Consider the following 27,965-nt stretch of genomic DNA (forward strand, 5'->3'; position numbering starts at 1 on the left):
TGGTTTGATTTTTTTAATGGATTTTTTTAAGTCCGAGGAAAACGTAAAACCTTTGAATCAAGACTCGAAGAAAAATCTTCCGTGCGTATCCTAAGGTCCAATCTCAATTTTTGTTCTCACCAAAATAAAATAAAACGCTAATAATTACATCATACATTATATATCCATTGATATAAATATAGACGACAGATGGGCAAAGAAGAGACATAACCAGAAACAGAGGTGTAGTGTCTCTGTTTTAAAAAAAAAACATTCGACGAAACTTCTTCAGATTGTAAACAGTGTAAGTATCTTCCTCAATCTTTGGATTACAATCCTAAAACAATTTTCATTTTCTCCAACTCTTGTCTGAATCTTTACTTTTTTTTTTTTTTTACAGGTTAGCTTCAATGGCTTTGTCGTTGGGATACTTACAAAGAGACAACAGTTTCAAGAAAGAGTCACAAGAGTGTGAAACACCAAGAATCCGTAATAACATGTATTTTGAGAAGACCTTATCGTTCAAAGATTTGGTTAACCAGGGTAACAATTACAACAAAGAAGATAACTGCGGGGTCAAAACAAGAAGAGGTATAAACTTGAGAGGTCCTAAACCAGATAACATGATTCTTGAGAGGAGTCTCTCGTTCACGAGCCTAGTCCAAGTGGGAGGAGAAGACGATGATGACGAAAGAGGATCGTCTCCGAAACGAAGGAACAGAGGCAAAATGGGGAATTTAACGGCGTTGAGTTTACCAGCACCGACGCCGTTTTGGTCTCCTAGACCTTTGACGGAGCTAGACGCCGCCGCCGTTACGTTACAAAAGGTTTACAAGAGTTATCGAACGCGTAGAAACCTTGCTGACTGTGCAGTGGTTGTTGAAGAGTTATGGTGCGTTGAGTTTTTAGTTTATGAAACAACCCCGTAACTTTTTAATTCGACACATTTAACCCATGTTGATATGAAATTATACTTATGTGTGTGTTTTGAATTTTTGATTAGGTGGAAAGAATTGGAATTGGCAGCGTCAGAACCGAACAAAACCAATGAGAAACCGGAGTCGGCTGTATCTAGGTGGGCAAGAGCTGGAACTAAAGCAGCAAAGGTAATTTAAAATTAATTAAGGTACTAGTTTATTAATTAATGTCATACATTATCATTAATTATTTTGTTTTTTTTTGTTCATAGGTGGGGAAAGGATTGTTGAAAGATGACAAAGCACAAAAATTAGCATTGCGACATTGGTTAGAAGCCGTAAGTTTCGGCTTTTATTTCTTTTAGAGACTTTGATATTGACATATTATACTTTGGTGAATAATAATATTTATTTATTTCGATACAGATTGATCCACGACATAGGTACGGGCACAATCTACACTTGTACTATGATGTTTGGTCAGCAAGCGAGAGTACTCAGCCTTTCTTCTTCTGGTAAATTTATAACACAAGCTTTAGTCAATATTTATTTCTAATTTTATTCTTTAGTAACCGAAGCTGATTTGGTAGCCAAACCTTTTGAATGATACTAAAGGTTAGACATTGGAGATGGCAAGGAAGTAAATCTCATCAAATGTCCGAGAACCCTTCTTCAGCGCCAATGCATCACTTACCTTGGTCCGGTACGTATATACTTTGTTATTTGGTTAGTTAATTCCGGTTATTGAAGGACAACAACTGATTTTAATTTTGGTTTGGTTAATCAGAAAGAGAGACAAGCGTACGAAGTGGTGTTGGAAAATGGGAAACTAGTCAACAGACAGACCAAAAACCTCGTGGAGACCATCGAAGGAACTAAATGGATCTTCGTGTTGAGCACGACAAGAAGACTATACGTTGGTCAGAAACATAAAGGTCGGTTTCAACATTCAAGTTTTCTCTCCGGCGCAGCCATTACCGCCGCCGGTAGAATTATTTCACAAGGTGGAGTTGTAAAAGCCGTGTGGCCGTACAGTGGTCATTATCTCCCGACGGAAGAGAATTTTAGAGAATTCATCGGTTTCTTGAGAGAAAACAACGTGGATCTCACAAATGTCAAGGTGATTTAAACTAATTAAAATCTCTAACTACGTAAAATAATTAAATTTCGTTATAAAATGGTTTTATTTATTTTTCTTAATTAATTTTGTTATAGATGAATGCGATTGACGACGATAATCATTTGGTCACAAATGACGGAAGCACAAAGCCGTCGAAAGTGGTGGTGACGAAATCGGACGGTTCAGATGAAAAGAAACGTTTTTCGTGTAAGTGGAGTACTGGAAACGGTCCTAGGATCGGGTGTGTGCGGGACTATCCAATAGATCTGCAGACGCGAGCGCTTGAACAAGTCAACCTTTCTCCACGTGTAGTCAAAGGAATAACGGGATTATTTGGCCCAATACCTTCGCCTAGGCCCAGTCCAAAGATTCGTGTCTCTCCTAGACTATCTTGCATGGGTATTCCAAGTCCAAGAAATTAATTTTCTTTTCTAAATTAATCAATTTTTCCAATTATTTCCTTTTTTTTTTGCATTGCCCTAATGTTGGGTGATTCTTTAATTAGAGTACAACCTGTACTCATTTATAATTCACATAATTTAATTTTACATGTATTTTTCTTTCCTTTTTTCTGAGGTTTGTAACCTTTGTTATTTACTTTGTAACATTTGTACTTTCACATCATTATTTTTCTCCAAACAATTGTAATAGAATAATACCAAATTCCCAAATAATAAACGACGTGGAAAACAGTTAGTATTTATTTGGACCGACCACAGTTACCAGATATTTGAAAATCTTTCTCCTCTCCTCGTACAATGTATGATTAGAAGAATTTAGTAGACCAGAGAGTAAAAAGTCAAAATACGTCACGTGCGATTTACATTTTAAAGTAGCATTTAGAAGTCACGTGAGAAACGATCTTTACCGCTCACCAACGGCACGCGTAGCTCTCACGCTTGGTGACCCATTTCTTACTCTTAGCCAATCCAAATTTACCATTATTTTTTTACATTCATTTTTTAATTATTACTCCAGTTTTTAACTCTACGCGTGTTAATAACGTTCAAATACCGAACTAAACCGGAAAATCAATCAACCGTTATGGATCAAACCAAAAAAGGCACTAATTAATCCTTTAACTAAAGTAATAAAAATTTGGTTTTTCATAAAGTTAATTTGAATAAGTGGTGATTAATAATGGAGAATTGTTAACTGGTTTTACGGTTTAGTTAAACCGGGAAATTAGGAACCGTGCAAAGCAGCGAGGAATCATTAATAATAATAATTACCTGTAAGGAAAGAAGAGAGGAGAGAAGAAAAGAAAAGGAAAAGACTCAAACTTTGAGAAAACAAACAAACAAAACACCTTCATTCTCTTCCTCCTCCTCCTCCTCCATCAAAGCTTCCCTTTTTATCCTCGTTTTTTTCAATTCGCGTCAAGAGAGAGAGAGAGACAAAGAAAGAAGAGAGTCAACATTATTCCATTACGAAATCTTTGTTGTTCCAGATCGTGAAGAAGAAGAAGAAGAAGTGGGAAGAAAGAATATGAAGATGATGATGAGTACCTGTTCCTCTTCCCTGTTTCAGCCCTAATTCTACAGAATTTGGATCTTTTCTTAATTTGTTTTTTCTGAGTTGGAGCTGCTGATTCCGGTGGATTAAAGGGTTCGTTTTAAAGGGTACAAATTTGTTTTTTCTTTTTTTTTGGAAAGAGAATTAAAAAGTTTTCTCCTTTAGAGTCGGCGTTGAAGGTTGAGAGAGATTATTATAGTTTAGGGTTTTGGATATCTGAATTTGGTGAATGTCGATGGAGTCTCGTGTGGGAAACAAATACCGTCTCGGCCGGAAGATTGGAAGCGGTTCGTTTGGAGAGATCTATCTTGGTTCGTCTTTTTCTTCAATTGGATTCGTTTTTACTGTTTTTTTTAACAATGTTTGTTTTGGGATTGCTAACTTTTTCCTTGGGATGTCCTTTCTCTAGGTACTCATATCCAAACGAATGAAGAAGTTGCAATCAAGCTCGTGAGTTCTTGTTGCTTCAAAACTTTGTTCTTTTTTTTCTTTTGTTTGTGTGTTGAAAGCATCATCTGAAGATGTTTTTATTGCGTATGGAGACAATGTAGTTTGTTTGCTATAATAAGGAATGATGGATTAACTTCTGGAGTTAGGTTTGGAGATTGGTTAGAGCTTTAAAACATTTAATGAGCTACTTGAGTTAGATCAACATATATAGGATAACAAAAGTCAATTCTTATTCCTCTAAGCCTCTGTCAAATTTATGGATAATGTAATATCAATTGAGTATGTTTTTTTACTGCTACTGAGAGTTCTCTTTTCTTTTGCAGGAAAATGTGAAGACGAAACATCCACAGCTGCTCTATGAATCAAAGTTATACAGAATTCTACAAGGAGGAAGTAAATATTCATCTCTGATAAAATAGTCTTATGGTTCTTTGTTCTGTCATTCTATTTTTCTCTTTTAATAAACATGTCCTGAATCTCTTTTGAACCTTTTGATTATGGCAGCTGGTGTTCCAAATGTGAAGTGGTTTGGTGTTGAAGGTGACTACAATGTTCTGGTGATGGATTTACTTGGGCCTAGTCTTGAAGACTTGTTCAATTTCTGTAGCCGGAAACTTTCTTTGAAGTCAGTACTCATGCTCGCAGATCAAATGGTAAAAATCACTCTTGTCTTTATATCTGACTCTTTCTCGTCCTTAGATTAGTTTTACTGATTGACAACTATGTTTCCTTCCTTTTCACATACAGATAAACCGTGTTGAGTTTTTCCACTCGAAATCTTTCCTACACCGAGATCTTAAGCCAGACAATTTTCTTATGGGTTTAGGAAGGCGCGCAAACCAGGTTTCCTTCACCCTTATCTTCGATTTTGTTCTCATTTTACTTTTGAAGTAATAAACTTGGGAATGACTCCTTTTTTACGTTTCTGAAGGTATACATTATCGACTTTGGTCTTGCTAAGAAATACCGGGATAATACTACCCATCAGCACATTGCTTACAGGTAAGACAATCGAATCAATTGTTACCAGTCTACACTTCCTTATCCTGTTTATAATATACCTGTCATTTCTTGTTTTGTAGAGAAAATAAGAATCTCACTGGAACTGCAAGATATGCTAGTATGAACACTCACTTGGGAATTGGTAAGTTTGACAAAAACCTGTTTTAGTTTTTTTTTCCGGCTTTTAATGCTCCAAACACTGTCCTTGTATTAATGTAATGTTTTTTCATCTAGAGCAAAGCCGAAGGGATGACCTAGAATCTCTTGGTTACATTCTCATGTATTTCCTAAAAGGAAGGTGAGTAGAACTACCTACTTACCTACCTGTTCGTTTCACTTTGTTCTTCTCCTCATACCTTGTTGTAATATTTGGTGGTTTTTGTTTTAGTCTTCCTTGGCAAGGACTTAAAGCTGGAACCAAGAAACAAAAATATGAGAGAATCAGTGAAAAGAAAGTCTCTACATCAATTGAGGTAAAGTTTCGAACTTTCAATCACAACAGTTGATACTTTATTTCAAACTTTTAACTCGTTTTACCTTAACAATTTCCTCATCTTCATCCAGTCCTTGTGCCGTGGTTACCCATCCGAATTCGCATCTTACTTCCACTACTGCCGTTCCCTTCGATTTGATGATAAGCCAGATTACGGTTATCTCAAAAGAATATTCAGGGATCTCTTCATCCGCGAAGGTTTTGAAACTTTTTTCTTCTTTCCCTCAAATCCCCATGTTTTGCGCCAGCTCTTCGCTTTCTAACTTTCTCTCGTTTGTCAGGGTTTCAATTCGATTATGTATTTGACTGGACCATATTGAAATATCAACAGTCACAACTAACAGCTCCTCCATCACGTGGCTTAGTAAATCCTGGGGTTGGAACTAGTGCGGGTTTGCCTCCTGGACTAACCAGCATGGATAGATACGGAGGTGAGAATTGTAAAAAACTTATTATGAGCTTTTGAACCAATCGAATGTTTTATCAAAAACTTAGAACTTGTATGTTTGTTTGAAGGCGAGGAAGAAGTAGGGAGACCACCAATGGATTCATCACGAAGGAGAATGTCAGGAGCTCTTGAAAACTCTGGCAACTTCTCATCAAGAGGCCCAATGGTATGAAATACTGCTCTGTTTTCTTGTTTTTTTTTTTTTTAAATCTCTACACAACAAACACTGTTTTAGCAAATCTAAAAGCTCTTTATCTCTAGATTTTAAAAGTGTAAAAAACCAAATCAAAAGAATTTCTAGACTTTTCCATTAGCTTTGGTAGAAATCAATTACGTTTGGAATGTGAAAGAGGTTCTGAAGTTAACAATCTCCATGAGGAATAAAATCTTGTTGAATTTGAGAATCTTGAAAATGGGGATTTTAGTTTAACAAAAAATAAAAAGTTTTTTTGGTATATTCAAGCTGCGTGTACAATATACTCCATGCAGAAACTATCTTAACTAGTTTCCACACTATCATAACTAGTTTCCACTTCTGCATGAGCAAGTCTCGACATTGAAACGGGAAAATGAATTTAAAAAAAAAAAAAAGAGAGAACCAAAAACAAAGTTAATAGATCCACAAAAAACTCAAACTACGTATATATATTTATATTCCTTCCTTATTGTGTGACTGGTACATTATGAAGTTTATACATAAATAAATATTCAAGAATTTGATGTGTTTTATTTTACAATACAGATGCCAAGCTCGTCGTTGTTTGCACAATCAGCAGGATCATCGAGAAGAGTACCGTCGTCGGAGGAACTACAGAGATGCCGTACCGGGGCCGGATTAAGAAACTCTCCGGCGATAACAAAGTCGGAAGGAAAGAGATCTGCTTCAACCAGAAAACATTACGATTCTGCCATCAAAGGCATTGAGACCCTCCAAGTCTCTGACGAAAGGTTTCACCACCACTGAATCTGAATCCATCCACCGCTTAGCAAAGTTGTTGTATTTTCTTCAGAGCTCTTTATATAATATATATAAAGCTTACGACTCTATTATATTGGAGAAACGAGATTTTTTTTTTCTTCTAAAGTTCATTAATCGTTTGGTTTGTTCTGTTTGTTTTTTTTTTACTACGAAGAGAAGTTAAATTCAGTGTCTTGGAATTGGAACATCGTATATATTAATTACCAATATATAATTATCTTACTTGGGAGTACAAATATAAAACTATTCTTAAAATATATAAAAAATTACATTCAAATGCTATTAGAAAAACTTAATTAAGATTAAATAATTAATTAAATATATATTTTTTATTAAAAAAACGAAAATAGGGGAAACATCAAATAAAATAAATTGTAGAAAAAAAAAGTTAAAATCAAAACTAATTTGTACTTTAAAAAAATTAATAGATAAGATTTTTTTTACATGTTAGTTATATCTTTTTACTTTACTTCACAGTTATAGTAAAGATTTCACAAAGGTTTAAATAATTTTATTCATTACATGCGAATGTTTTATTGACAAGTTTTCAATAAAATTTTTTAATATACAAAACTTATAATATAAGCAACAAATTTTTAATTAAAAACTATTATAAATAATATAATAAAAAAATAAATTATTATAAATTTTTGCGGATAGTACCTAATTGATTTTGAAGTAAAAGGAAAATCCTGCACTCAGTGAAAAGAAAGAGGTTAAAGTAAAATAAAAAGGAATATAGAGGGGCAAAATGCAATATACATAAAAGTATGAGATTCTATCCGGCCATTACTTCACACATCACGCTCTTTGTTCTTTTCCTTACTCTTTCTCCTCTCAGAAGAGTTTGCTTGTTCATAAGAACCCTAATCTCGTTGGTTTCGAATCTGGAAACTCGAAAATCGATAAATTCGTTCGAGAGATCTGATAGTTCTATCTTCAAAGATCTCTCTAATCGTTGTGAATTTGCGGAGTCTTCAGTTCGGGGCGAAATCGGTGAGTCTTTAAATCTTGAGCTTTATCTTTTTGATTTTGATTTTCGTAAGATCTGATCGTTCCTTAGTATATTCACTGGATATTTCTCCCCTTAAGTTCTCGAGTAACCTAAGAACATGAAAAATTTGCTAGATTTAGCCTGTGGTTATGTGTATTGAGTTCGATCTCGGAAAGATTGTGTTTCGCGATTTACCCAATGTTGATTTGAGGATGCTTGGTTTGTAGTTGTTTTCACTCGTTAGTGTTCTTGAACTTAGCTTGTTAAGTTTTGTAATTGTAGGAAATGGCAGAAAACAATTCACCACCTGGTTCTGTAGAAGAGAAAGCAGATCAAATTGTTGAAGCTAACCCATTGGCTAAGGATGATACTTCACTGGAAACCATAGTTAGGAGGTTCCAGGATTCAATGTCAGAGTCAAAGACGCATAAGTTCTGGGAGACTCAACCTGTTGGGCAGTTTAAGGATATTGGGGATACGAGTTTGCCTGAAGGCCCTATTGAGCCTGCAACTCCGTTATCTGAAGTTAAGCAAGAGCCGTACAACCTTCCTTCTGTTTACGAATGGACCACATGCGATATGAACTCTGATGATATGTGCTCAGAGGTGTACAACCTTCTCAAGAACAACTATGTTGAGGATGATGAGAATATGTTCAGGTTCAATTACTCCAAGGAGTTTCTAAGGTGGGCACTGCGTCCACCTGGTTATTACCAGAGCTGGCATATTGGAGTCCGTGCCAAGACTTCGAAGAAACTCGTTGCTTTCATCAGCGGTATCCCAGCAAGAATCAGGGTGCGTGATGAGGTTGTGAAAATGGCAGAGATCAATTTCTTGTGCGTTCACAAGAAGCTCAGGTCTAAGAGACTCGCTCCTGTCATGATCAAGGAGGTGACTAGAAGGGTTCATTTGGAGAACATTTGGCAAGCGGCTTATACTGCAGGAGTTATACTTCCTACACCGATCACCACCTGTCAATACTGGCACAGGTCATTGAACCCGAAGAAGCTAATCGATGTTGGGTTTTCAAGGCTTGGACCGAGAATGACAATGAGCAGAACCATAAAACTCTACAAGTTGCCAGACACACCAGTCACTCCTGGATTCAGGAAAATGGAACCACGCGATGTCCCTGCTGTTACACGATTGCTTAGGACCTACCTTAGCCAGTTTGGCGTTGCGACTGATTTTGATGAGAACGATGTCGAGCATTGGCTACTCCCGAGAGAAGATGTGGTGGACAGTTACCTAGTAGAAAGCCCTGAAACCCACGATGTCACTGACTTCTGCAGCTTCTACACTCTACCTTCGACCATCCTCGGTAACCCAAACTACACAACATTGAAAGCTGCTTATTCTTACTACAACGTCGCCACACAGACCTCGTTTCTTCAGCTGATGAATGATGCGCTAATCGTCTCAAAGCAAAAGGGTTTCGATGTGTTCAACGCTTTGGATGTGATGCACAACGAGAGCTTCTTGAAAGAGCTCAAGTTTGGTCCAGGAGATGGACAGCTCCATTATTATCTCTATAACTACCGTTTGAAAAGTGCGTTGAAGCCATCAGAACTTGGGCTTGTGCTCTTGTAAGCACAATAACTTTGCTCTCTGATGGGTATTAGTTTGGTATCAACCAACTTGAAGTTTGGGTTTTTGTTTTTTTTTTTTGTGCTGTCTTCTTCCATTTGAACTGTTACAGAAACTGAGTTTTGAATTCTTTTGGGAATGCAATTTTTGAATTTTCTGCAAATATGCTACTTGTTACTTAATGTTGTGTAATCCATATCCCAGCTACAGTAGTAGTATGTTAAAAGTCGATTATTGTGTGCTTCCACTAAACGACGTCGGTGTGTCAAACATGTTGAATCGTCCTTTGGATTAAGTACAGTACCTTTAAAATTGCAGGAACCAATCAAATGACTAATACGTGTATTAAAAATAAAGGAGGACGTTTTAGGCAGATGTCCACCAATGAGAGAAGAACACGTGGCGAAAAGAGTCCCATCCTAGCCCCGGTTCTATCCTTTGTTATCGGCCTCTCGTCCTGGAGCGCTGGAGGCTCTTCCAAGTCATTGTGAGAAAATTTTGGTTGAGATTTTTTTCCAAATATTACAAAAGGAAATAATTAGATTCCTCTTTCTGCAATACACATACACCTCACTGGGGGTACTATAACAATGGCGTGAAGAGATTCTCATCTTCGTCCTGAAGATTTTTTTTTTTTTAATATCAATTTATTTATTTTTATTTTCGGGGAGGAGGAAAAAAAAAATGGAGTGTGTTGGGGTTAGGAATTTCGCAGCAATGGCGGTTTCAACGTTTCCGTCGTGGAGTACTTCTCCAAGGAAATCCCCGGTGGTTAATAAGAGTTACAGCTTTAGGAATATTCGTTTCGGTTTGTGTTGTAGTAGTCTCAGAGCTGGCGGCGGCGGAAGCAGCTCCGGGAGTGAGAGTTGCGTGGCGGTGAGAGAGGATTTCGCAGACGAGGAAGATTTCGTGAAAGCTGGTGGTTCTGAGATCTTGTTCGTTCAAATGCAGCAGAACAAAGACATGGATGACCAACAGTCCAAGCTTGTTGATAAGGTCCGATTGCCTTTGCCTTGTTTATGAAGAAAACGAACGTTTCCTTTGATTTTGCTTTGATTTTAGGGTTTGATTTGAATTCTAACTCTGGATTTTGGGTATACAGTTACCTCCTATATCAGTTGGTGATGGTGCTTTGGACCTAGTGGTTATTGGTTGTGGTCCTGCTGGTTTAGCCTTGGCTGCGGAATCAGCTAAGCTAGGACTTAAAGTTGGACTCATTGGTCCAGATCTTCCTTTCACTAACAATTACGGTGTTTGGGAAGATGAATTCAATGGTACAGAGTTTCTACCTGATATTGTTCTTCTTCCATCATTTTTAGTCACTTTCTCCATGGTGTTGTTAACTTGGTGAACGTTTTTCTTACTGTTTTTAAGATCTTGGGTTGCAAAAATGTATTGAGCATGTTTGGAGAGATACTCTTGTGTATCTGGATGATGACAATCCTATTACCATTGGCCGTGCTTATGGAAGAGTTAGTCGTCGTTTACTCCACGAGGAGCTCTTGAGGAGGTAAAGAATGCACCTTTGGTTTCTCTTAGTTGTCCTGCATCTCCTGACTTCGAACTGTTTAAATCCATAATGTGTTAATTAATTTCTCCTAGGTGTGTGGAGTCAGGTGTCTCGTACCTTAGCTCCAAAGTTGACAGCATAACAGAAGCTTCTAATGGTCTTAGACTTGTTGCCTGTGAAGGCAATGCCGTCATTCCATGCAGGTAAAAGATTGGAACCAGAGATGGTACTATTCCTGTTTTAAATGAAACGTTTTGGAGCAAAGTGAAGGTTCTGACTTGTAGCAAATGCAGGCTTGCCACTGTTGCTTCTGGAGCAGCTTCGGGAAAGCTCTTGCAATACGAAGTTGGGGGACCTAGAGTGTGTGTCCAAACTGCATACGGCGTGGAAGTTGAGGTAAAGTTTTTAATATGCTATGATTTTCCCACAGCAATAACATTATGAAGTAAATATTGAGACTGTTCTTTCTATATGATATATTCAGGTGGAAAACAGTCCATATGATCCAGAGCAAATGGTTTTCATGGATTACAGAGATTATACAAACGAGAAAGTTCGGAGCTTAGAAGCTGACTACCCAACGTTTCTGTACGCCATGCCTATGACAAAGACAAGAGTATTCTTTGAGGTTGTTGTTTCTCTCCTTCTATTTTAGTAGCTCTTGCGAAAATTCTGTTGCTTATCCAACTGAACTCCTTGCAGGAGACATGCTTGGCCTCGAAAGATGTTATGCCCTTTGATTTGTTAAAAAAGAAGCTCATGTTACGATTAGATACCCTTGGAATTCGAGTTCTAAAAACTTACGAAGAGGTGAATCTATACATATGAAATAGTACTTTACTTGTTGAACACCATACAAACCATTGGGTTTGCTTTATTAATTCGTTTAGTATAAAAACTACAGGAATGGTCCTATATCCCTGTTGGTGGTTCCTTGCCAGACACCGAACAGAAGAATCTCGCCTTTGGTGCTGCTGCTAGCATGGTACATCCCGCAACAGGTAGTTAGTGCAAGCCTTGACTCGAGTTGGCGGTTATAAACATTTTGAATCTGCACCATCTCTTACTTAATTTTTGTTTCTCAATGAAACAGGCTATTCAGTTGTGAGATCTTTGTCCGAAGCTCCTAATTACGCATCAGTCATCGCGGAGATACTTAAACAAGAGTCTACTACTTCCTTAACCAAAAACATGAACGGTAATATTTCAAGACAAGGTGAGCTCCATATACACCACAAAGTTCACTGTTACTCTCAGACAATGACAAAACCTTTTCAAATTTTAACTTGTGCGTTTTTGGGCAGCTTGGGATACTTTATGGCCACCAGAGAGGAAACGACAAAGAGCATTCTTTCTCTTTGGCCTTGCGCTCATAGTTCAGTTCGATATTGAAGGCATTAGAAGCTTCTTCGAAACTTTCTTCCGCCTTCCAAAATGGTAAATCATCCCATTTTTTAAGACACTGATTCTTGATCCATTTACTAAAAAGAATGTTTGGGAAGCAAGAGAATTGATTCTCCTTTTTCACTGACATCAGGATGTGGCGAGGGTTTTTAGGATCAACATTAACATCAGGAGATCTCGTTCTGTTTGCTTTGTACATGTTCGTCATTGCACCAAACAAATTGAGAAAAGGTCTCATCAATCACCTCATCTCTGATCCAACTGGAGCAACCATGATTCGTACCTATCTCAGACTATGATTCTATTCTCTTATCAACTCGTAGGTTTGTTGTGTGTGTGTATATATATATATGTGGTTTATCTTATCTGAATAATCGATCGAAGAATGGTATGTGGATTACTAGGACGTTGGAAAGAATCGTGTATAGAAGAATCTAAGGAGTGATCGAAATGGAAATGGAAAAGAACAAAATCAGTCTATGTTTTGTGGTAAGCGACTGAGAATTGAGATAGAGAGAAAGACATTTTGTGAAATGTGAGTCTTGATCATTGTTTATGAAAAAACTCATTTTTTTCTCATTAAGAGTTTAGATTTTTCAAACATATGTATTCTCTCAATCAGAACGACGTCCTATTTTCCCCTCGGAACTATCATATCATACCAGATTCACCCCGATCTTTGACCTCTTTCTATATCTCCCACAAATTTAAGTGCTTCATCGATTTCTACCCGAATTCATAGCTCTATTGATATTTCCCCATCAATCTGGGGTTAGACGGTTTTAAAGCTAAACCCGGTATAAACCTACAGAAAACCGGTATGAAACCAATTTATAACCCGACCCATCATGTTCTTCATTTCCAAATCGAAAATTCCCAAATTCATTTTGTAAAAACCCTAAATGGCTAAACCACAAGAACAAATTTTGAACCATTTTGAGCGAAGAACAACAAAATTGTTTGAGAGAGTAAAATGCATTGTATTCTCCATGAAGGAGCTCTTGAATCTGAAAACACATAAACGATTTCTGGATTTTTTTTCTTCTGGATCGAGTGCATTATCTCTCTACAAACGGATCAAAGACAATCACATAGATTTATGTTCATGAGTGGAGCTTGGCCAACCCCGACCCCATCATCATCATCATCATCTCATTACCCACTTTCACCTCCCTAAATTATTCACTCAAGAACAACAACAACCCCTTGGATCTCTCGATACATCTGGAAATAAAAAAAAATCTGAGAATTGATCATTTGAGTCACTTAAAAATCTAGTCTTTTTGATCTGGGTTTAACACTAAGACTCATCATTTCATATGGGAAACAGCAGCAGCAGCGGAGGACGTCGTCGGTGGTGAAACCATACGTCGGCTGCTCCTCCTCCTCCTCCTTCATGTTTGATGCAACCGTCTCCGGAAAGTAGATTTCACTTTCTCTGTTTCATTGATTTCGTGATCGATTTAAAAACAAAACAAAACAAAGAAGATAACACGTGAAACTAAGCTTATGTGTAATTGACTAAGCTTATGTAATTGATTATTTGTTCTTTTATGATTGTTTGCAGGTTTTAAATCCACTTCTCTAAAATGAAAGAAAAAAAACGAGAAGAAGAAGATAAATTGATTTAGGAATTTTTTATATTAAAGTTTTCTAGGTTTAGTTTTGTAATTGGGTTGAATTTCGGTTTAATCTGGTTACATAAGTTCATTAGTTGGTTAATCAAATAGTAAAACCAACACTAAACCGTATAAACCGAGATTTATGGGACAATAGATGATATATGATATTCCGAAAGAGAGATAGCACTAGAACTATGGATTTGGGTAGAAATTGATGGAGTAATTAAGTTTATGGGAGATATAGAACGAGGTCAAAGATCTGGATGAATCTGATACGATATGATAGTTCTGAAGGGGAAACAGGACGTCGTTCCCTCTCAATCGTTAATCATCTACAATGCTTAAACTACAAGTGTAATATTCAAAGGCATGTTTCAACCCATATTATTTGGCAGAAATTTTTGACTGATGCCGTTTAGCTTAATATGATAAATTTCGTGTAATTAAGTGCAAATACTCTCATTATTAATCTATCATCTATATACATTTTGATTCTGTCCGGAAACTGAGAATATTGGGATTGATTGGATACTGCAAGTGGGAGTACTGTGCCGTCTTTAATCATTTCTCTATTATGTATGAACAAAGTGTATATGTTCGTTGCATTTGCATCACATACAGAATCTTAGAACAAGCCATATATTATTTCTCTTTAGTTAAACGAATCAATCCAATGAAAGTTCTTCTTCACCCTCATTATAAAACAGTTACTAGTCAATAATATAATTTTTAAATTTCGCTAATTGCACATTTTTTAATTCAAAATTTTTAGTATTACATCATTGCTAATGTCAACCTCTAAAAGACTTTTCTAATAAAGCATGAGTTCAATAAATACAAAGCAACACCCTTTTTTTTTTTTTTTAATTTCTAAGTCAACAAACTTAAACGCGGGGGTCGTCGTCTTCTTCTTCTTTCTCATGGTGGTGATGACGAACAAGTTCTTCGAATCAATCGGAGGAGCTCCGTCTTATTCTTCAGTATCCGTAGCTGTTAAAGGATCTGTAGGTGACGCCGTAGGAGGAACAGCTAGCCGTCGTGCTCTTCGTTGGACCATCGAAAACTTCCTTCCTAAAATCGATCGATTGGTTCTTGTTCATGTTATCCCTACCGTCACAACTATTCCATCTCCTTGTAAGTAGTAGTCAAATCCCAGGTTTCGTAATTTTTACTCTTGAGAATTCAGTTTCATGATTTTGTACGGAATTTTGAATTTGTTGGTTGTTTGGTTGAAGCTGGATCGAAGATTCCTGTGGAGGAATTAGAAGAAAGTGTTGTGTCTATGTATAAACGAGATTTGAGAAATGAGTATGAACAAGTTTTTTCGCCGTTTAAGAAGATCTGCAAATCCAACAAAGTGAGTTTTTTTTTTTTTTTCTTTTTTTTGGAACTTAATTTGGAGCTCTTATGAAAAACTTTTACTGGTAAAAAAATTGTGTTAGGTTGAGACGTTGTTGCTGGAACATAATGATACTGCAAAGGCACTTTTGAAGTATATGTCAGGTACTGAGGTTGAGTGTTTAGTCATTGGCTCTTGCTCTTCAAATTTCCTCACCAGGTATTTTATTCATTGTTTCTAAATTGAGATTTTGTATATGTCATGAGAACTTTGCTGAAACGTTTAAGAGGATTGGTTTTGGTAGGAAAAAAGGACAAGAATTACCATTAACTGTACTAGGAGAAGCTCCAGAGGCATGTGAGATCTATGTTGTTTGTAAAGATAGAATCTTAACCAAATCAACCAATCAGTTTACCGCAGGTTTGTCTCAATCAGTTTCTCACTTCCATAAGTGTAAATTTTCAGTTTTATTGATTCCCCTGTGGTTGTTGTTTCTCTGTAAAACCTTTCAACAGATTCATCAACTAGTTTCCGTATACCTGAAGGAGCTGAAGCTTATACAGAATCTTTTAGTCGCACACGCTCGGATAAGACAGGCTTGTCTGCTTCTTCCATATCATCCTCAGGCAGGAAGCGAATTGGAAGGCCTGCCTCTTTACCTCACAGTCATCCAGTCTCTCGAGTGTTTTCTGATGCACAATCTTCAACTGATGTCGGTTTTGTCAATGACGAACACGCTCGTTCTATCCGTAGACATAGCACTGTTTCTACTAGTAAAAAACAGTTGGATCCTAGACCTCACATTAAAACACCAAAAGTGAGCCATTTTAATATATAACCATTTTTACACTCTCTGTTGCGTTTGGTTCTCTGTTACACAAAATGCACACGATTTTGATATCAAGACCTGTTTTTGCAGTCAGATGTTAAAGCTGAGGTCGAGCAGCTACGGAAAGAAGTACAAACCACTCTTTCCATGTACAAACAAGCTTGTGAAGAGCTAGTTCATAAACAAACGCAGGTCAGTGTTCTAGTTTCAAACATTTGTTTCTCAGAATCTTTTCCATAAAATGTTCTGAGGGGTTCGTAAACTCAATCCCACGTTGTGATCTCAGGTCCAGTCTCTTTCCTCTGAGTGTGTTAAAGAAACGGAAAAGGTCATCACTGCTCTAGAAAAAGAAGAAATGCGGAGGAAAGCAGCAGCTGAAGAGAAAGAAAAGCATCTAAAAGCGGTAAGAGAAGTCGAGGAAGCAAAATCAATGCTAGCCAAAGAGTTCTGCGAGAGACAATTAGCCGAGCTAGATGCCCTGAAACAGTCCATAGAGAAACAAAAAGTCATTGAGCAACTCTTCTTGAGAGATGGGCGGTACAGAAGGTACACAAAAGAAGAAATAGCTACAGCTACAGATAACTTCTCTTCCCGTAAAATAATCGGCGAAGGAGGATACGGAAAAGTATACAAATGCAGTCTCGATCATACCCCAGTAGCTCTTAAAGTTCTCAAACCCGATTCAGTCGAAAAGAAAGAAGAATTCTTAAAAGAGGTAAACATCACTAAGCTAATCTAATGATCTAATACAGTCTTTTATCTCTCTGATATCTGAAATCAACTGTCCAATTTTACCTGCAGATCTCAGTCTTAAGCCAGCTTCGACATCCCCACGTCGTTCTTCTCCTCGGTGCTTGTCCTGAAAATGGCTGCCTTGTCTATGAGTACATGGAGAATGGGAGCTTGGACTGTCACATCACTCCAAAAAAAGGGAAACCATCTCTCTCATGGTTCATCAGGTTCAGAATCATCTATGAAACTGCTTGTGGCCTAGCTTTCCTCCACAACTCAAAACCCGAGCCCATCGTGCACCGTGACCTCAAGCCAGGTAATATACTCTTAGACAGAAACTTCGTTAGCAAAATCGGCGACGTTGGACTCGCAAAACTCATGTCAGAAGAAGCACCGGAGAGTGTCACGGTTTACAGAAACTCGATTATTGCGGGTACACTCTACTACATGGACCCAGAATACCAAAGAACCGGCACTATCAGACCAAAATCAGATCTTTACGCATTTGGAATCATAATTCTCCAGCTTTTAACTGCTCGACATCCCAACGGTCTTCTTTTCTGCGTTGAAGACGCAGTAAAAAGAGGCTGTTTTGAAGATATGTTAGATAAATCAGTAAGAGATTGGCCCATAGCTGAAGCCAAAGAACTAGCTCGTATTGCAATCAGGTGTTCGCAGCTCAAATGCAGAGACAGACCAGATCTTGACACACAAGTCTTGCCCGCTCTGAAACAGATTCTGGAATCCGCAAATAGTAAACTCAAGACAGAGCAGGCTAATGTACGACCACCAACTCACTATTACTGTCCAATTCTTAAGGTAAACCAGAAAACAACCATAGCAAGGACAACAATTTTTGATGGTTCAGCTTTTAACAATATCTGATTTGGTTGATTGCAGGAAATAATGGAAGATCCACAGATAGCAGCAGATGGATTCACGTATGAAGGAAAAGCGATAAAGGCATGGATTCAAAAACATCAGAATGTGTCTCCCGTGACTAAGCATAGGCTCAAAAATTCCGATCTCACACCAAACCACACCCTCAAATCGGCTATACAAGAGTGGCGATCTCGTTCACGCTTAGACCTCTCCACTACTCTTGGCTCCTTTTGATCACACCAAATATAGTAGAGTCTAATTTTGTATATATACTAAATTATAATACCCTGAATTTGTTTGAATCGGGTGTATCAACTCTGTAGTTTTTTTCTTTCTCTAATGTTTATTGTGGTATGAAATAACAATAAGTCAACAACGATTTGGTTTGCTTTTCTCAATTCCATTCAGAATGTGCAGGCTTAAATGGAACTGATCCACACACAGTTTGGTGGTAAGACTATAAGAACATGAAGAAGAGTATCTACAACTTATATAATCAAGTAATGTTTTGAGGTATTTATCATATACAAAATACTCACTGAAAAATCAAATTTGAGTAAACTCAAGAGCGTTTGCATCTGGATCACGAGTAAATATCGCTGGTCTCCCTGACTTACTCATTGTATACACTATCCCTGCAAAGTTTAAAAACAAAACTTCTTTATAGCAAAAAAAGAAACATCCTTTTAAGTAGAAAAAAAAAAACAAGAAGAAAGAATCAAAAAAATGTATATACCAGCTTTGTCCAAAACATCTTTCAGATTAGAAACATTACGGATTGCGAGACAAGCGTGTCGATCCCGTCCTCCGTGCTCGGGTCTACCAGTCAATGGATCTGGATTTGGAAGCTCCATAAGATGAATCATCTCTGAACCTACCCATAACCAAGCTCCTCTATATGGAAGCTTATCGTGTGGCCTTGCCTCGTTTATCTCAAGGCCTAATATGTTTTGGTAAAACTCGAGTGACCGTTCTAGGTTCTCGCAGAGCAGACCAACATGGTGTACCCCAACAACTCCATAATCTAGAATCAGCAATTTAAAAATTAAAGTCTTATATTATCAGTTGTGTCTTTAATCTGAAAAAACAAAAAGGCGGGATCGTGTTAATCACCGGTTTTGTTGTTAAGCTCTTTCTCTTGTACAATGCTAATCCCTTCAACTGATGATCCTTGTGCTTTAGGCTTCAAGCTAAGATTGAGCTTTTGTTTCCTCAGACTTTTCTTCTGAAACTCAAACCTCTCTTTCGTGGAGAGATTCGTGCAAGTAACCTTTCCAAACACCAAAAACAAAATCCATCATCAGTCCAAAGAAATAATAATGAGTTCGTTATTAAAATGATACCCTAATTTCTAAACTCACTTGTCAGTTTCTTGATAACTAAAGAAAACAACAACAACAAAAAAAAAAAAAAAGCTCGAGATGCTCCAAAAGGTAAAGAAGAACCCTTAAGTAACAGAATCGAATCGAATAACCTAATTTATGAGTGAGTGAGTAGAGGAGCTTTACCTTTGGTCTTAGATTAAGTGAAACTGAAGGTCTGACAATAGACGCCATGGAAGAGAAAAAGCTTTGATGTCTGATTTTTAAGGCTCTCAACACACGAGTAAAGAGGCTTTTTTGTTTGTTTTTTTTCTCTCTGCCACAAAGGTTCAAGGAGCACAAAAAATCTGAGCCACAGAGCAAAGGTAACACACTAAAAATAAATTAAAACAAAAAATCTCAATCATTAGAGAATCAATGGGCCAGGCCCAATCCAATTGGTTGCTCCTTTTTAATAATTAGCTTTATCGAATGACATATATTGTTTAACTATAGTTACTAGTTACTACTCCACTTTCTTTTTAAAATGAGTTTAGATGTTTTAGTTTTATGTTTTAAGAACTAAGAAATATTGTTTATATGTGGTTATGTGACCGCCACTGTACAGTATATACTCTCTATACTTTGCAACAACAGATCCGTGTAGCAACTGGATCATCTCAAAATTTGTGACACATATTACAAAATACAAACTTTTTTTTATGTATCAAAAGATATCTTACTTTATCTGACAGCTGCTAGTAAGCCTTAAAAATAAATACTATTAAATTAAACTTCTTTTAAAAAAAATATTTGCATGAGTCTGTCTACTACTCTACGTATATATATAATATCTCCCGAAAAAAAAAAGATAAATTAAATCATAAAGATCACATGATTCATATCCATTAAATTATGTTCATTTAAGAAAATAAAAGAATATACAAATTTCAAATCTACGATTTATATATTTATATGATTGGTTCAGCCGTGCAGTGTACTTGATACGTATATGATGAATTTGGTAGGTATTTTGTTTGTTGCCCATTCAAAAGCTACATACGCTACTATACTTTTTTCCATTTACATATCATTACATGGTCCAATGAGTACCGAACACGTGGAGACAAAGCCATAGTTAATTGTTTTCTAAAAATATTACAGAACTACAAAAAAAACCAAAGAGAAACACAAAAGATATTTACGGAAGTTAAAGAGAGACGTGTCGATGTCAGTGCAGTGAACCTCTTCTCTTTCTTTTTCTTTTCTCCCGCCACCCCAACTAACAGATCTCTCACCGTACACGTCATCCTCCTCTCTCTCTTTTTTTTTGGTTTACCAAAATAATGACATTTTTTCTCTGTCTACGTGGTGATCATCCGGTCTGTTTTCCGACAAGAGTGGGACCTACTTGATTGTTACTATTTCAAAACCAAAAAAAAAAAAAAATTGTTTGGGGAAAAATAAAAAGAAGAACGATAGAATCATCTGTTGACAACACAACACCACTTCTCTTCTCTCGTCTCCTCCTTTCTGTTTTTGGTATCCCATCCACCCGAATGTCATTATTATTATTTTTTCTTTAATCTCTATCCATAAATGTAATTTTTATTTTACTTTGTTCTGTTTTACCAAAGTAGAATTTACAAGTATCATATAACTATGAAAAGATTATTTTTGATGTTATGTAAAGTAGTTAATTAAACTCAATAAACCATTCTATTATGTACAAATCAGTAAAAAAACAAAAAAAATCATCGATAATTACTTCGATTGTTTCTTTTGTGATGAACAAAACTTGTTTTTGGTTATCGTATTGAATAATGTAACTCTTTTTCTTTTTAATTCGAAAGTCTTAGAAATAGTTGAGGAATTTCTATCATTACCTACAAAATTATGGAAATTTAACTTATGTACTCATTTTTTTTCATTACCCCATAAGCTTCTCTTGACATGTCACATGTGGCATTATGAAATTAAAATTTAAAGAAATTCGTTTCTATATAAGAAAAAGTAGTAAATTAATCGTTGGGGTAAGCTTAAACTTTTATTTTAAAAATGCAGGATATTTTGTAATATGAATACGTATAACTTCGATATAGATACGCAATAATGGAGGCATGATTTTATTTGTTTCCCCCTTTGCAATAATGAAGGAGATGAAAGATTCTGGAGTAAATTATTTATAGAACACCCAAGAAACTGTGTATTAAAAAAACAAAATAAAATCAATGAAACAAAGAAGTCAAAACAAAACTCAAGTAATAAAATAAATTTTACTCATTTGTTTCCATATAGTATTTAGCAAGTTCATGAAAACATTTCTCTCTTTTGTGCTGTGTTGTGTAAATAAATAATAAATAAAGACCTTTCTCATATCATATGTGGCAGATTTAAAAAACGGATATTTTCTTTTAAACTTGTTTTTCTTTTCTTTTTGTTTGTGAAAAGAGTTGAAGTTGTGGGGGAGAGAGAGAAAGAGAGATCAGAATCTCTAAATGGCTCAAACGAATTACCCAGAATCCAGGAAACTCTCTGATTGATTTTTTCATTTCTTTCTGGTGATTTTTCCCGGGAAAATTTTTAAGCTTTTTATCGTAATTGTTTTGGGGTTAGAGGGTTCTTTTAATTTGGCAAATCTCTATCTGTTTCATGTGCTAGCTAAGGTTTGTCTCACTTTACCTCTTATGAGTCATGAGTTTCTTGTCTTCATCTTCTCTAATAAAGTTAACAACAACAACACTCTCTTAAATTTCTTATGTTCAAATCTTTCGACTTTTCTCGTTTTTTTTTTTCCTTCCACCGAACCGTTTTAACAATCAAACACCTGTCGGCTTTGAACACAAGTAACAAAGAAAAGTTTTGGCACCTTTCATTGAGTTTGGGTCTTCCCTTTGTAAGAGAGAGAGATCAAGAAATTGAGTTTTTTTTTATTCCATTAATGGACGAAGCTTCTCCTGCTGTAGCTGTTCCATTCAGAACATTCCCTGAGCCACACGCCGGAATTAGAGGCTACTGCAGCGGCGAATCTAGGGTTTCTTTACCGGAAAATTCCTGTTCCGGTTCCGGGTCTTTGATTTCCGACGACGGAGCTATGAAAGGTTCATCCTTTGAGATCAATACAAGACAAGATTCATTAGCATCATCAACGTCGTCGTCATCATCATCTGTTGTACCAGACGTCACCGTTGATATCTCCGCCGGAGATGAGATGAACGGTTCAGATGAGTTTGATCCGAGATCGACGGGTGAGAAGAAAGTACTCAGTAGAACAGAGAGTAGAAGTCTGTTTGAGTTCAAGAGTGTGCCTTTATATGGAGTGACTTCAATTTGTGGAAGACGACCAGAGATGGAAGATTCTGTCTCCACGATTCCTAGGTTCCTTCAAGTTTCGTCTAGTTCGTTTCTTGATGGTCGAGTTACTAATGGATTTAACCCTCACACGAGTGCTCATTTCTTCGGTGTTTACGATGGCCATGGTGGTTCTCAGGTAACTTAATCGAATACTTTTGATCGGAAACTGCAAAAGTTTGGTTTTTTTTAAGATGTGGTTTTGTATATGTGTGTGTGTGTAGGTAGCGAATTATTGCCGTGAGAGGATGCATCTAGCTTTAACGGAGGAGATAGTGAAGGAGAAACCGGAGTTTTGTGATGGTGACACGTGGCAAGAGAAGTGGAAGAAGGCTTTGTTCAACTCTTTTATGAGAGTTGACTCGGAGATTGAACCTGTGGCACACGCACCTGAAACGGTGGGATCGACTTCGGTGGTAGCCGTTGTCTTCCCGACTCATATCTTTGTAGCGAATTGCGGCGATTCAAGAGCGGTTCTGTGCCGCGGCAAGACTCCACTAGCGTTGTCCACTGATCACAAAGTAAGTATAAATGTGTGTTAATCTGTTTTAGGTAGCTTTTATGAATGACTCTAAACGATTAGTAGTAATATGCAGGGATTTCAATTATATAGTTCTTTAGGAACTCTATATGCATGGATTGGTCAACGTTCTTATAGCTATTTATGTGTAGCCGGATAGAGATGATGAAGCGGCTAGGATTGAAGCAGCCGGAGGGAAAGTAATACGGTGGAATGGGGCTCGTGTTTTTGGTGTGCTAGCAATGTCAAGATCTATAGGTAAAAATATTTTTACTTTGTCCCAAAAGTATTGGTTCTTTTGATAGTTCACTTACATTGTCTAAAATCGTTGCATAACAGGTGATAGATACCTAAAACCATCAGTGATACCGGATCCGGAAGTGACTTTAGTACGACGAGTCAAAGAAGATGATTGTCTCATCTTAGCAAGTGATGGTCTTTGGGATGTAATGACAAACGAAGAAGTGTGTGATTTGGCTAGGAAAAGGATTTTGCTATGGCATAAGAAGAATGCTATGGCCGGAGATGCTTTGCTTCCGGCTGAGAAAAGAGGAGAAGGGAAAGATCCGGCGGCAATGTCCGCAGCTGAGTATTTGTCGAAGATGGCTTTGCAAAAAGGGAGCAAAGACAATATAAGTGTGGTAGTGGTTGATTTGAAGGGAGTAAGGAAGTTCAAGAGCAAATCCATGAATTGAGAAAGAAGGTTTAAAAGAAAAAAGAAAAAAAAAAAAGAAGTTTTGATGGTGGGGTAAATAAGAATGGAACAGGTAATAATAATATTATTAATTGTTTTTGTAATATTAATTTCCTGCTTAATTTTTATTATTTACTTTGTTATCTCTTCCCACCATTATTTAATCTTTTTTTTTTTTAAAGCTAACTTGATATATAATGTACATGATGTAGCTTCCAAACAAAAATCCCCTTTTTTAATCCTGGGGTTAATTGTAATAAGTAATAACTAATAACACTACACTCGTCTATGTTAAAGATCTAGTGTTATTGTTTGACGTTTATTACTTCTCTTTTTCTCCAAATTAAATTTGTGTGTGGTTGGTAAGAAAGTCACAGATGTTAAGATGCTGCAGTAGGAGGTAGACGTTACCAAAACTCATATTAGTCACGACTGCTTTCTTTATTTATAAACCAAAGGAACAGTAACAACACTAACCAACCAATCATATTATGGGAAAATTCACAATAATTTGAAATGAAACATAATAATAATAATAAGAAGAAGAAGAAGAAGAAGAAGAAGAAGAAGAAGAAGAAGAAGAAGAAGAAGAAGAAGAAGAAGAAGAAGAAGAAGAAGAAGAAGAAGAAGAAGAAGACGTGTGAATTCTTTAGATTGTAATAACTACTAATAAGTGATGGAGACAAAATAATACAAACTTACACCCCAAGCTTTAGTTGTAATAAAGTGGTGTGTAAGGCAATTTTTATCCCAAAAGGCCAAAATAGTTTCATCTTTTTTTCATCACATCAACAAATAAACGAACAAGTAATGTAATGTTTCACATCATTGTTTTTTTTTTTTCAAATGTCAAAAGTAAGATTTGTTCTTAATTCAATAATTTGTCAAAAATTGCTTAGTACACATAAAATAAGGGGTTAGTGAATTAATATAAAAAAAAGAAGAAAACAAAATAAGGGGTTAGTTAAAGAGTGTTAATTACTTTTTTTTCTTCCTCAGCTTTTCATACGCATTTAAAGCGCCGACGAAGTTGAATAAGACACGAAGAGGAAGAGACCACACACGATTTTACTCGTCTGACTTATCAGTTTCAGATTCGCTCAATTTTCAGATTCGTCTCGGATTCACAAGACTGTCTTCTCTCCGGTGAGCTAAATCTCGATCGTTTGTTGTTAAAAAAAATTTAAGAGCTTATTTTTTAAATGAACGTTAGATCGACGAATTGGTTTGATTACTCTAAAGCTAGCATTTTTGGTAGAAACTGAGCTTAAATTTTCAATCTTTTTGTTAAACTGAGTTTTGGGTTTTCATTATGAATACAGGAAAATTTGAAGATCTGGGTCCAAAAGCTCATAAGCAAGAGCTTATATAGCCATGGACGAAAGTAATTATCTTCTTGCTTTTTTTTTTCTTCTAAATAGCTCTCTTAACTCTCTATTCAACTATTAGCTTTGAGGTTAAGTTTATGTCTGTGTCTAGGAACAGATTAGTAATACGGCTGCGAATGGTATGTTTTTGATAGTCTTGGGGGCATTTCAGTTTTGTGATTTTGGACCACGAGATTTAGATTATTAGATCACGAGACCACGTTTTTTCTCCTTCGTCCATTTTCATTTTTATGATGTTGTCTTCACTGAATTTGCAAGTGTTGGAATCTACTGCTAACTTTTCATCCGTATGTGTGCAATTATACGTTGTATCTGTTTCATTGCAGATACTAAATTTGTATCTGGAAATGGTAGAGCCGAGCTAGTAAAATTCATCGCTGATAGGCATACCAAACTCATGAAACAAGCCGCTCGATATTATTCCGCACTTAAAGGTTAGTACTACAATCCATTACCGCCTAGGAGCCTAGTCTTGTCATGTGTACAAGTGGCCTGCTATTTCATGTTTAAAATGTGAAAGACGAAAGAATTCATGTCATTGTCAACACATTCGTCTAAGTTATGATCTAAGCAAAAGACATCGTCTCTGTTTCGGCAGATGCTATTGCTCGTGGGAGAAGAAGATATTCACTTGTAAAAGATGTAGATGATATGGAAACAGGAGCATATGACAAACCTCTTCCATGTTTTGGTTGTGGAATCGGATGGTTCTCGTGAGTACTTTGCTTCTCCTGTTAATTCCATGTTATCGGACTTAAGGCCAATCCTGATTTGAGTCTTCATTTACCTTAAACAGCTTTCTCCTAGGATTTATGTTCCCACCTTTGTGGTACTATGCTGCATATCTTTATTTCGGGAACTATTATCGTAAAGATCCTAGAGAAAGAGCCGGTCTTGCTGCTTCCGCAATCACTGTAAGTAATTATATATATGATTTTGTCTATAGTCTAACTTAGATAAGTTGAAGTGACTCTGAATATGGATGTTAAACTGGTGTAGGCGATGGGATTCTCTCTTGTGTTAGTCGTGATTTTTGCTGTCCGGTGGTTTTACTATCCTTAAGATATACTACAAGACTATGTAGCTTTCATTCATACCTATAAGTTTCAGTGTTCATCAAGGTATAGTCACCGAACTCATGTACATTCACATAAACCAATGATTTTACTTACACATTTTTATCAAGTTGTGTATAATTTTTTTGCTCACAACATAGAGAGTTTGTATACGAACAAAGAACAGAAAGAAAACAACAACAACATATGGTTAATGGTTGTATTGTCGCTACATTATTTTGGCTGTGGTTATTATTCTCAACTGTACAATAAAGTCAGCGAAATTGGATTATTATTGTCCTTAATTTCACTTTCATATCCTTGGCCGTTCTCTAATGATTTTTGTGGATATAAACGACGAACCTTTTTCGTTTCTGGTTGGCCGTCGTTTTTAGTACGCACATTAAAACTTCAAGCCGTTTAGTACGCATATCAGAACTTCAATGAAGTGCTTCTCTCGGTATGTAAAGCGGGTGATGTTTGTTTCCTAGTGGTGATAGGTACGTACGGCGGGGGGTGCGTATATATTTTGTACTTATCACTTTATCAGCAAAGAGAAGTATATGATTGATTCGAGGGATTCGATTATGCTCAAATAGCTAAAAGGCTTCCAATAGGTTAATGCCACGACAAATTTGTGGATCTCTTCCAAGTAATAATCGAATCATTAAGAGCTTTGATTAGCTCTAGTATGTAAAAATTAATCTATACTAATAAAGACAGACATGTGTAATACGATTGGATGTGGTAATATAAATAAGCACGTGCGGGAGACAGGCTGTGTTGTGTAATCTGGACGATAGCTGTTTGAAGAAACTTAGACGATACTTCCGATTCATCTAGCGTCTCTCTTTTCCCAGCCTGTCTCTTTCTCTCTTACTTATTTTTAAATGTAATCTTGATAAATTATTATATTTTCCTAAGCTATTGTGGCTCGTTTCCAGACCAATATACAGGTATCTCTCTACCTAAACTCCAGATTCATGTCCATCTGTTGTGCCCAATTATTTCAGTCATCATTCTTTGTTTGTTCTATTATATATAAAACAATTCTTTTAAAACTCTACTTAGCAACAAACCATCAACAACAAAAAAACCAGAAATTCTGACTCTTCGGTCTAATCATTTTTGGTCATGCGGAAATTGAGTTTAAATCTCGTGTGGGTGGTTTCTTTAAGCAAGGGTTTGTAAAAAACGCATGGTACTAGGCTACTAGCTAAGTTTATGTTACATGCTATTATTAGTTAGATACTACTATTCTATTGGTTAAAGCTGATCACATTCACTTTTGATGTAGATACATTTTTATACGTTTTGAGTCACAAAAAGACTAACGTTTGGTGGATTTGTCACATGTGTGATCTCAATAAATAAATTTTGATACATGGAAACTATTTTGATTCGATGGCCTCAGCAAATTTTTGGCTGGACAAAATACTTTTTGCTAATCACTTTTCCTTTCACTAACTTTTTTACCCACGTAAATCATTCTGATTCTTAATTAGTTTAATGAGATATTATAACCTGGTGTGATTCTCCCGAAATCGATATGCTCTTATTATATTTTCTTTATACGTAAATCACTATCCTCTTTTTCTTTGGTTAATATATAGTTTTATACTGTATATGATTTTAGTTGATGCTTACTTTTCTTTCTTTGGTCTTTAGGTTTAATAGTGGGACACTGAATACGAAAGATAAGAGCCAAAATTTCAAAATATTAATAATATTTCTTTTTCACAGACAGAAAGCTGGTGGCGATGGTCATAATTTTAGGACTACCAAATTTTATATATTTCGAACATAAAATGCGTTGTTAACTTGTTACCATCATATTTTGTATTCTTATTTTTC

At 36.3% G+C, this 27,965-nt stretch overlaps 8 protein-coding genes across 12 annotated transcripts; 7 read left to right on the forward strand and 1 right to left on the reverse strand.

Moving 5' to 3' along the window:
• Positions 212-2,688, forward strand: LOC104726247 (IQ domain-containing protein IQM5-like). Its single transcript, XM_010445062.1, has 8 exons — positions 212-283; positions 380-871; positions 983-1,085; positions 1,169-1,234; positions 1,323-1,411; positions 1,512-1,599; positions 1,684-2,016; positions 2,112-2,688. Exons 2-8 carry the CDS (start codon positions 390-392, stop codon positions 2,436-2,438), a joined length of 1,488 nt encoding a protein of 495 aa, XP_010443364.1. The 5' UTR covers positions 212-283; positions 380-389; the 3' UTR covers positions 2,439-2,688.
• Positions 3,281-7,037, forward strand: LOC104726248 (casein kinase 1-like protein 12). Of its 2 annotated transcripts, XM_010445064.1 has the most exons (14): positions 3,281-3,624; positions 3,697-3,842; positions 3,941-3,981; positions 4,305-4,374; positions 4,486-4,634; positions 4,729-4,824; positions 4,913-4,983; positions 5,064-5,125; positions 5,218-5,281; positions 5,372-5,456; positions 5,548-5,674; positions 5,758-5,907; positions 5,993-6,090; positions 6,667-7,037. In XM_010445064.1, exons 2-14 carry the CDS (start codon positions 3,761-3,763, stop codon positions 6,886-6,888), a joined length of 1,317 nt encoding a protein of 438 aa, XP_010443366.1. In that variant the 5' UTR covers positions 3,281-3,624; positions 3,697-3,760; the 3' UTR covers positions 6,889-7,037. The 2 variants fall into 2 exon arrangements, with proteins under 2 accessions (XP_010443366.1, XP_010443365.1); XM_010445063.1 differs by having other exon boundaries at positions 3,281-3,842.
• Positions 7,712-9,663, forward strand: LOC104726249 (glycylpeptide N-tetradecanoyltransferase 1-like). The gene is made up of 2 exons (XM_010445065.2): positions 7,712-7,899; positions 8,180-9,663. The coding sequence occupies exon 2, from the start codon at positions 8,183-8,185 to the stop codon at positions 9,485-9,487; it is 1,305 nt and encodes a 434-aa protein (XP_010443367.1). The 5' UTR covers positions 7,712-7,899; positions 8,180-8,182; the 3' UTR covers positions 9,488-9,663.
• LOC104761775 (lycopene epsilon cyclase, chloroplastic) lies at positions 9,957-13,001 on the forward strand. 3 transcript variants are annotated; one of them, XM_010445067.2, is made up of 12 exons: positions 9,957-10,480; positions 10,587-10,758; positions 10,859-10,994; positions 11,087-11,197; positions 11,288-11,390; positions 11,479-11,622; positions 11,697-11,804; positions 11,899-11,995; positions 12,088-12,210; positions 12,299-12,431; positions 12,532-12,721; positions 12,803-13,001. In XM_010445067.2, exons 1-11 carry the CDS (start codon positions 10,169-10,171, stop codon positions 12,695-12,697), a joined length of 1,605 nt encoding a protein of 534 aa, XP_010443369.1. In that variant the 5' UTR covers positions 9,957-10,168; the 3' UTR covers positions 12,698-12,721; positions 12,803-13,001. The 3 variants fall into 3 exon arrangements, with proteins under 3 accessions (XP_010443369.1, XP_010443370.1, XP_010443368.1); XM_010445068.2 differs by having other exon boundaries at positions 12,532-12,717; XM_010445066.2 differs by having other exon boundaries at positions 12,532-13,001.
• LOC104726253 (U-box domain-containing protein 34) lies at positions 14,876-18,192 on the forward strand. Its single transcript, XM_010445070.2, has 9 exons — positions 14,876-15,154; positions 15,256-15,377; positions 15,463-15,578; positions 15,664-15,779; positions 15,875-16,176; positions 16,279-16,380; positions 16,475-16,903; positions 16,990-17,739; positions 17,821-18,192. The coding sequence occupies exons 1-9, from the start codon at positions 14,941-14,943 to the stop codon at positions 18,034-18,036; spliced, it is 2,367 nt and encodes a 788-aa protein (XP_010443372.1). The 5' UTR covers positions 14,876-14,940; the 3' UTR covers positions 18,037-18,192.
• LOC104726252 lies at positions 18,227-19,474 on the reverse strand. The gene is made up of 4 exons (XM_010445069.2): positions 19,311-19,474; positions 18,916-19,072; positions 18,539-18,826; positions 18,227-18,437 (listed from the first exon to the last, which is right to left on the reverse strand). The coding sequence occupies exons 1-4, from the start codon at positions 19,356-19,358 to the stop codon at positions 18,349-18,351; spliced, it is 582 nt and encodes a 193-aa protein (XP_010443371.1). The 5' UTR covers positions 19,359-19,474; the 3' UTR covers positions 18,227-18,348.
• LOC104726254 (protein phosphatase 2C 77-like) lies at positions 21,484-23,964 on the forward strand. The gene is made up of 4 exons (XM_010445072.2): positions 21,484-22,593; positions 22,679-22,975; positions 23,127-23,232; positions 23,314-23,964. Exons 1-4 carry the CDS (start codon positions 21,862-21,864, stop codon positions 23,667-23,669), a joined length of 1,491 nt encoding a protein of 496 aa, XP_010443374.1. The 5' UTR covers positions 21,484-21,861; the 3' UTR covers positions 23,670-23,964.
• Positions 24,646-26,403, forward strand: LOC104726255. 2 transcript variants are annotated; one of them, XM_010445073.2, is made up of 6 exons: positions 24,646-24,814; positions 24,991-25,052; positions 25,383-25,490; positions 25,655-25,769; positions 25,853-25,970; positions 26,056-26,403. In XM_010445073.2, the coding sequence occupies exons 2-6, from the start codon at positions 25,043-25,045 to the stop codon at positions 26,116-26,118; spliced, it is 414 nt and encodes a 137-aa protein (XP_010443375.1). In that variant the 5' UTR covers positions 24,646-24,814; positions 24,991-25,042; the 3' UTR covers positions 26,119-26,403. The 2 variants fall into 2 exon arrangements, with proteins under 2 accessions (XP_010443375.1, XP_019088472.1); XM_019232927.1 differs by lacking the exons at positions 24,646-24,814; positions 24,991-25,052 and having other exon boundaries at positions 25,059-25,490.

This window comes from Camelina sativa, chromosome 11 (assembly GCF_000633955.1).
Source record: "Camelina sativa cultivar DH55 chromosome 11, Cs, whole genome shotgun sequence".
Taxonomy (NCBI): Eukaryota; Viridiplantae; Streptophyta; class Magnoliopsida; order Brassicales; family Brassicaceae; genus Camelina; species Camelina sativa.

Coding starts and splice junctions, on each gene's coding strand:
- LOC104726247 (XM_010445062.1), top strand. CDS start 390: ATGGCTTTGTCGTTGGGATACTTACAAAGAGACAACAGTTTCAAGAAA. Junction 1,235..1,322: donor TGCGACATTGGTTAGAAGCC/GTAAGTTTCGGC, acceptor ATTTCGATACAG/ATTGATCCACGACATAGGTA. Junction 2,017..2,111: donor TGGATCTCACAAATGTCAAG/GTGATTTAAACT, acceptor ATTTTGTTATAG/ATGAATGCGATTGACGACGA.
- LOC104726248 (XM_010445063.1), top strand. CDS start 3,761: ATGTCGATGGAGTCTCGTGTGGGAAACAAATACCGTCTCGGCCGGAAG. Junction 4,825..4,912: donor TAGGAAGGCGCGCAAACCAG/GTTTCCTTCACC, acceptor ACGTTTCTGAAG/GTATACATTATCGACTTTGG. Junction 6,091..6,666: donor TCTCATCAAGAGGCCCAATG/GTATGAAATACT, acceptor TTTACAATACAG/ATGCCAAGCTCGTCGTTGTT.
- LOC104726249 (XM_010445065.2), top strand. CDS start 8,183: ATGGCAGAAAACAATTCACCACCTGGTTCTGTAGAAGAGAAAGCAGAT.
- LOC104761775 (XM_010445066.2), top strand. CDS start 10,169: ATGGAGTGTGTTGGGGTTAGGAATTTCGCAGCAATGGCGGTTTCAACG. Junction 10,995..11,086: donor CACGAGGAGCTCTTGAGGAG/GTAAAGAATGCA, acceptor AATTTCTCCTAG/GTGTGTGGAGTCAGGTGTCT. Junction 12,211..12,298: donor CGGTAATATTTCAAGACAAG/GTGAGCTCCATA, acceptor GTTTTTGGGCAG/CTTGGGATACTTTATGGCCA.
- LOC104726253 (XM_010445070.2), top strand. CDS start 14,941: ATGGTGGTGATGACGAACAAGTTCTTCGAATCAATCGGAGGAGCTCCG. Junction 15,579..15,663: donor TCTTCAAATTTCCTCACCAG/GTATTTTATTCA, acceptor TGGTTTTGGTAG/GAAAAAAGGACAAGAATTAC. Junction 16,381..16,474: donor TAGTTCATAAACAAACGCAG/GTCAGTGTTCTA, acceptor TTGTGATCTCAG/GTCCAGTCTCTTTCCTCTGA.
- LOC104726252 (XM_010445069.2), bottom strand. CDS start 19,358: ATGGCGTCTATTGTCAGACCTTCAGTTTCACTTAATCTAAGACCAAAG. Junction 19,073..19,310: donor CACTTAATCTAAGACCAAAG/GTAAAGCTCCTC, acceptor GTGTTTGGAAAG/GTTACTTGCACGAATCTCTC. Junction 18,438..18,538: donor AGATGTTTTGGACAAAGCTG/GTATATACATTT, acceptor TAAACTTTGCAG/GGATAGTGTATACAATGAGT.
- LOC104726254 (XM_010445072.2), top strand. CDS start 21,862: ATGTTCAAATCTTTCGACTTTTCTCGTTTTTTTTTTTCCTTCCACCGA. Junction 22,594..22,678: donor ATGGCCATGGTGGTTCTCAG/GTAACTTAATCG, acceptor GTGTGTGTGTAG/GTAGCGAATTATTGCCGTGA. Junction 22,976..23,126: donor CGTTGTCCACTGATCACAAA/GTAAGTATAAAT, acceptor ATTTATGTGTAG/CCGGATAGAGATGATGAAGC.
- LOC104726255 (XM_019232927.1), top strand. CDS start 25,346: ATGTGTGCAATTATACGTTGTATCTGTTTCATTGCAGATACTAAATTT. Junction 25,491..25,654: donor ATATTATTCCGCACTTAAAG/GTTAGTACTACA, acceptor CTGTTTCGGCAG/ATGCTATTGCTCGTGGGAGA. Junction 25,971..26,055: donor TTGCTGCTTCCGCAATCACT/GTAAGTAATTAT, acceptor AAACTGGTGTAG/GCGATGGGATTCTCTCTTGT.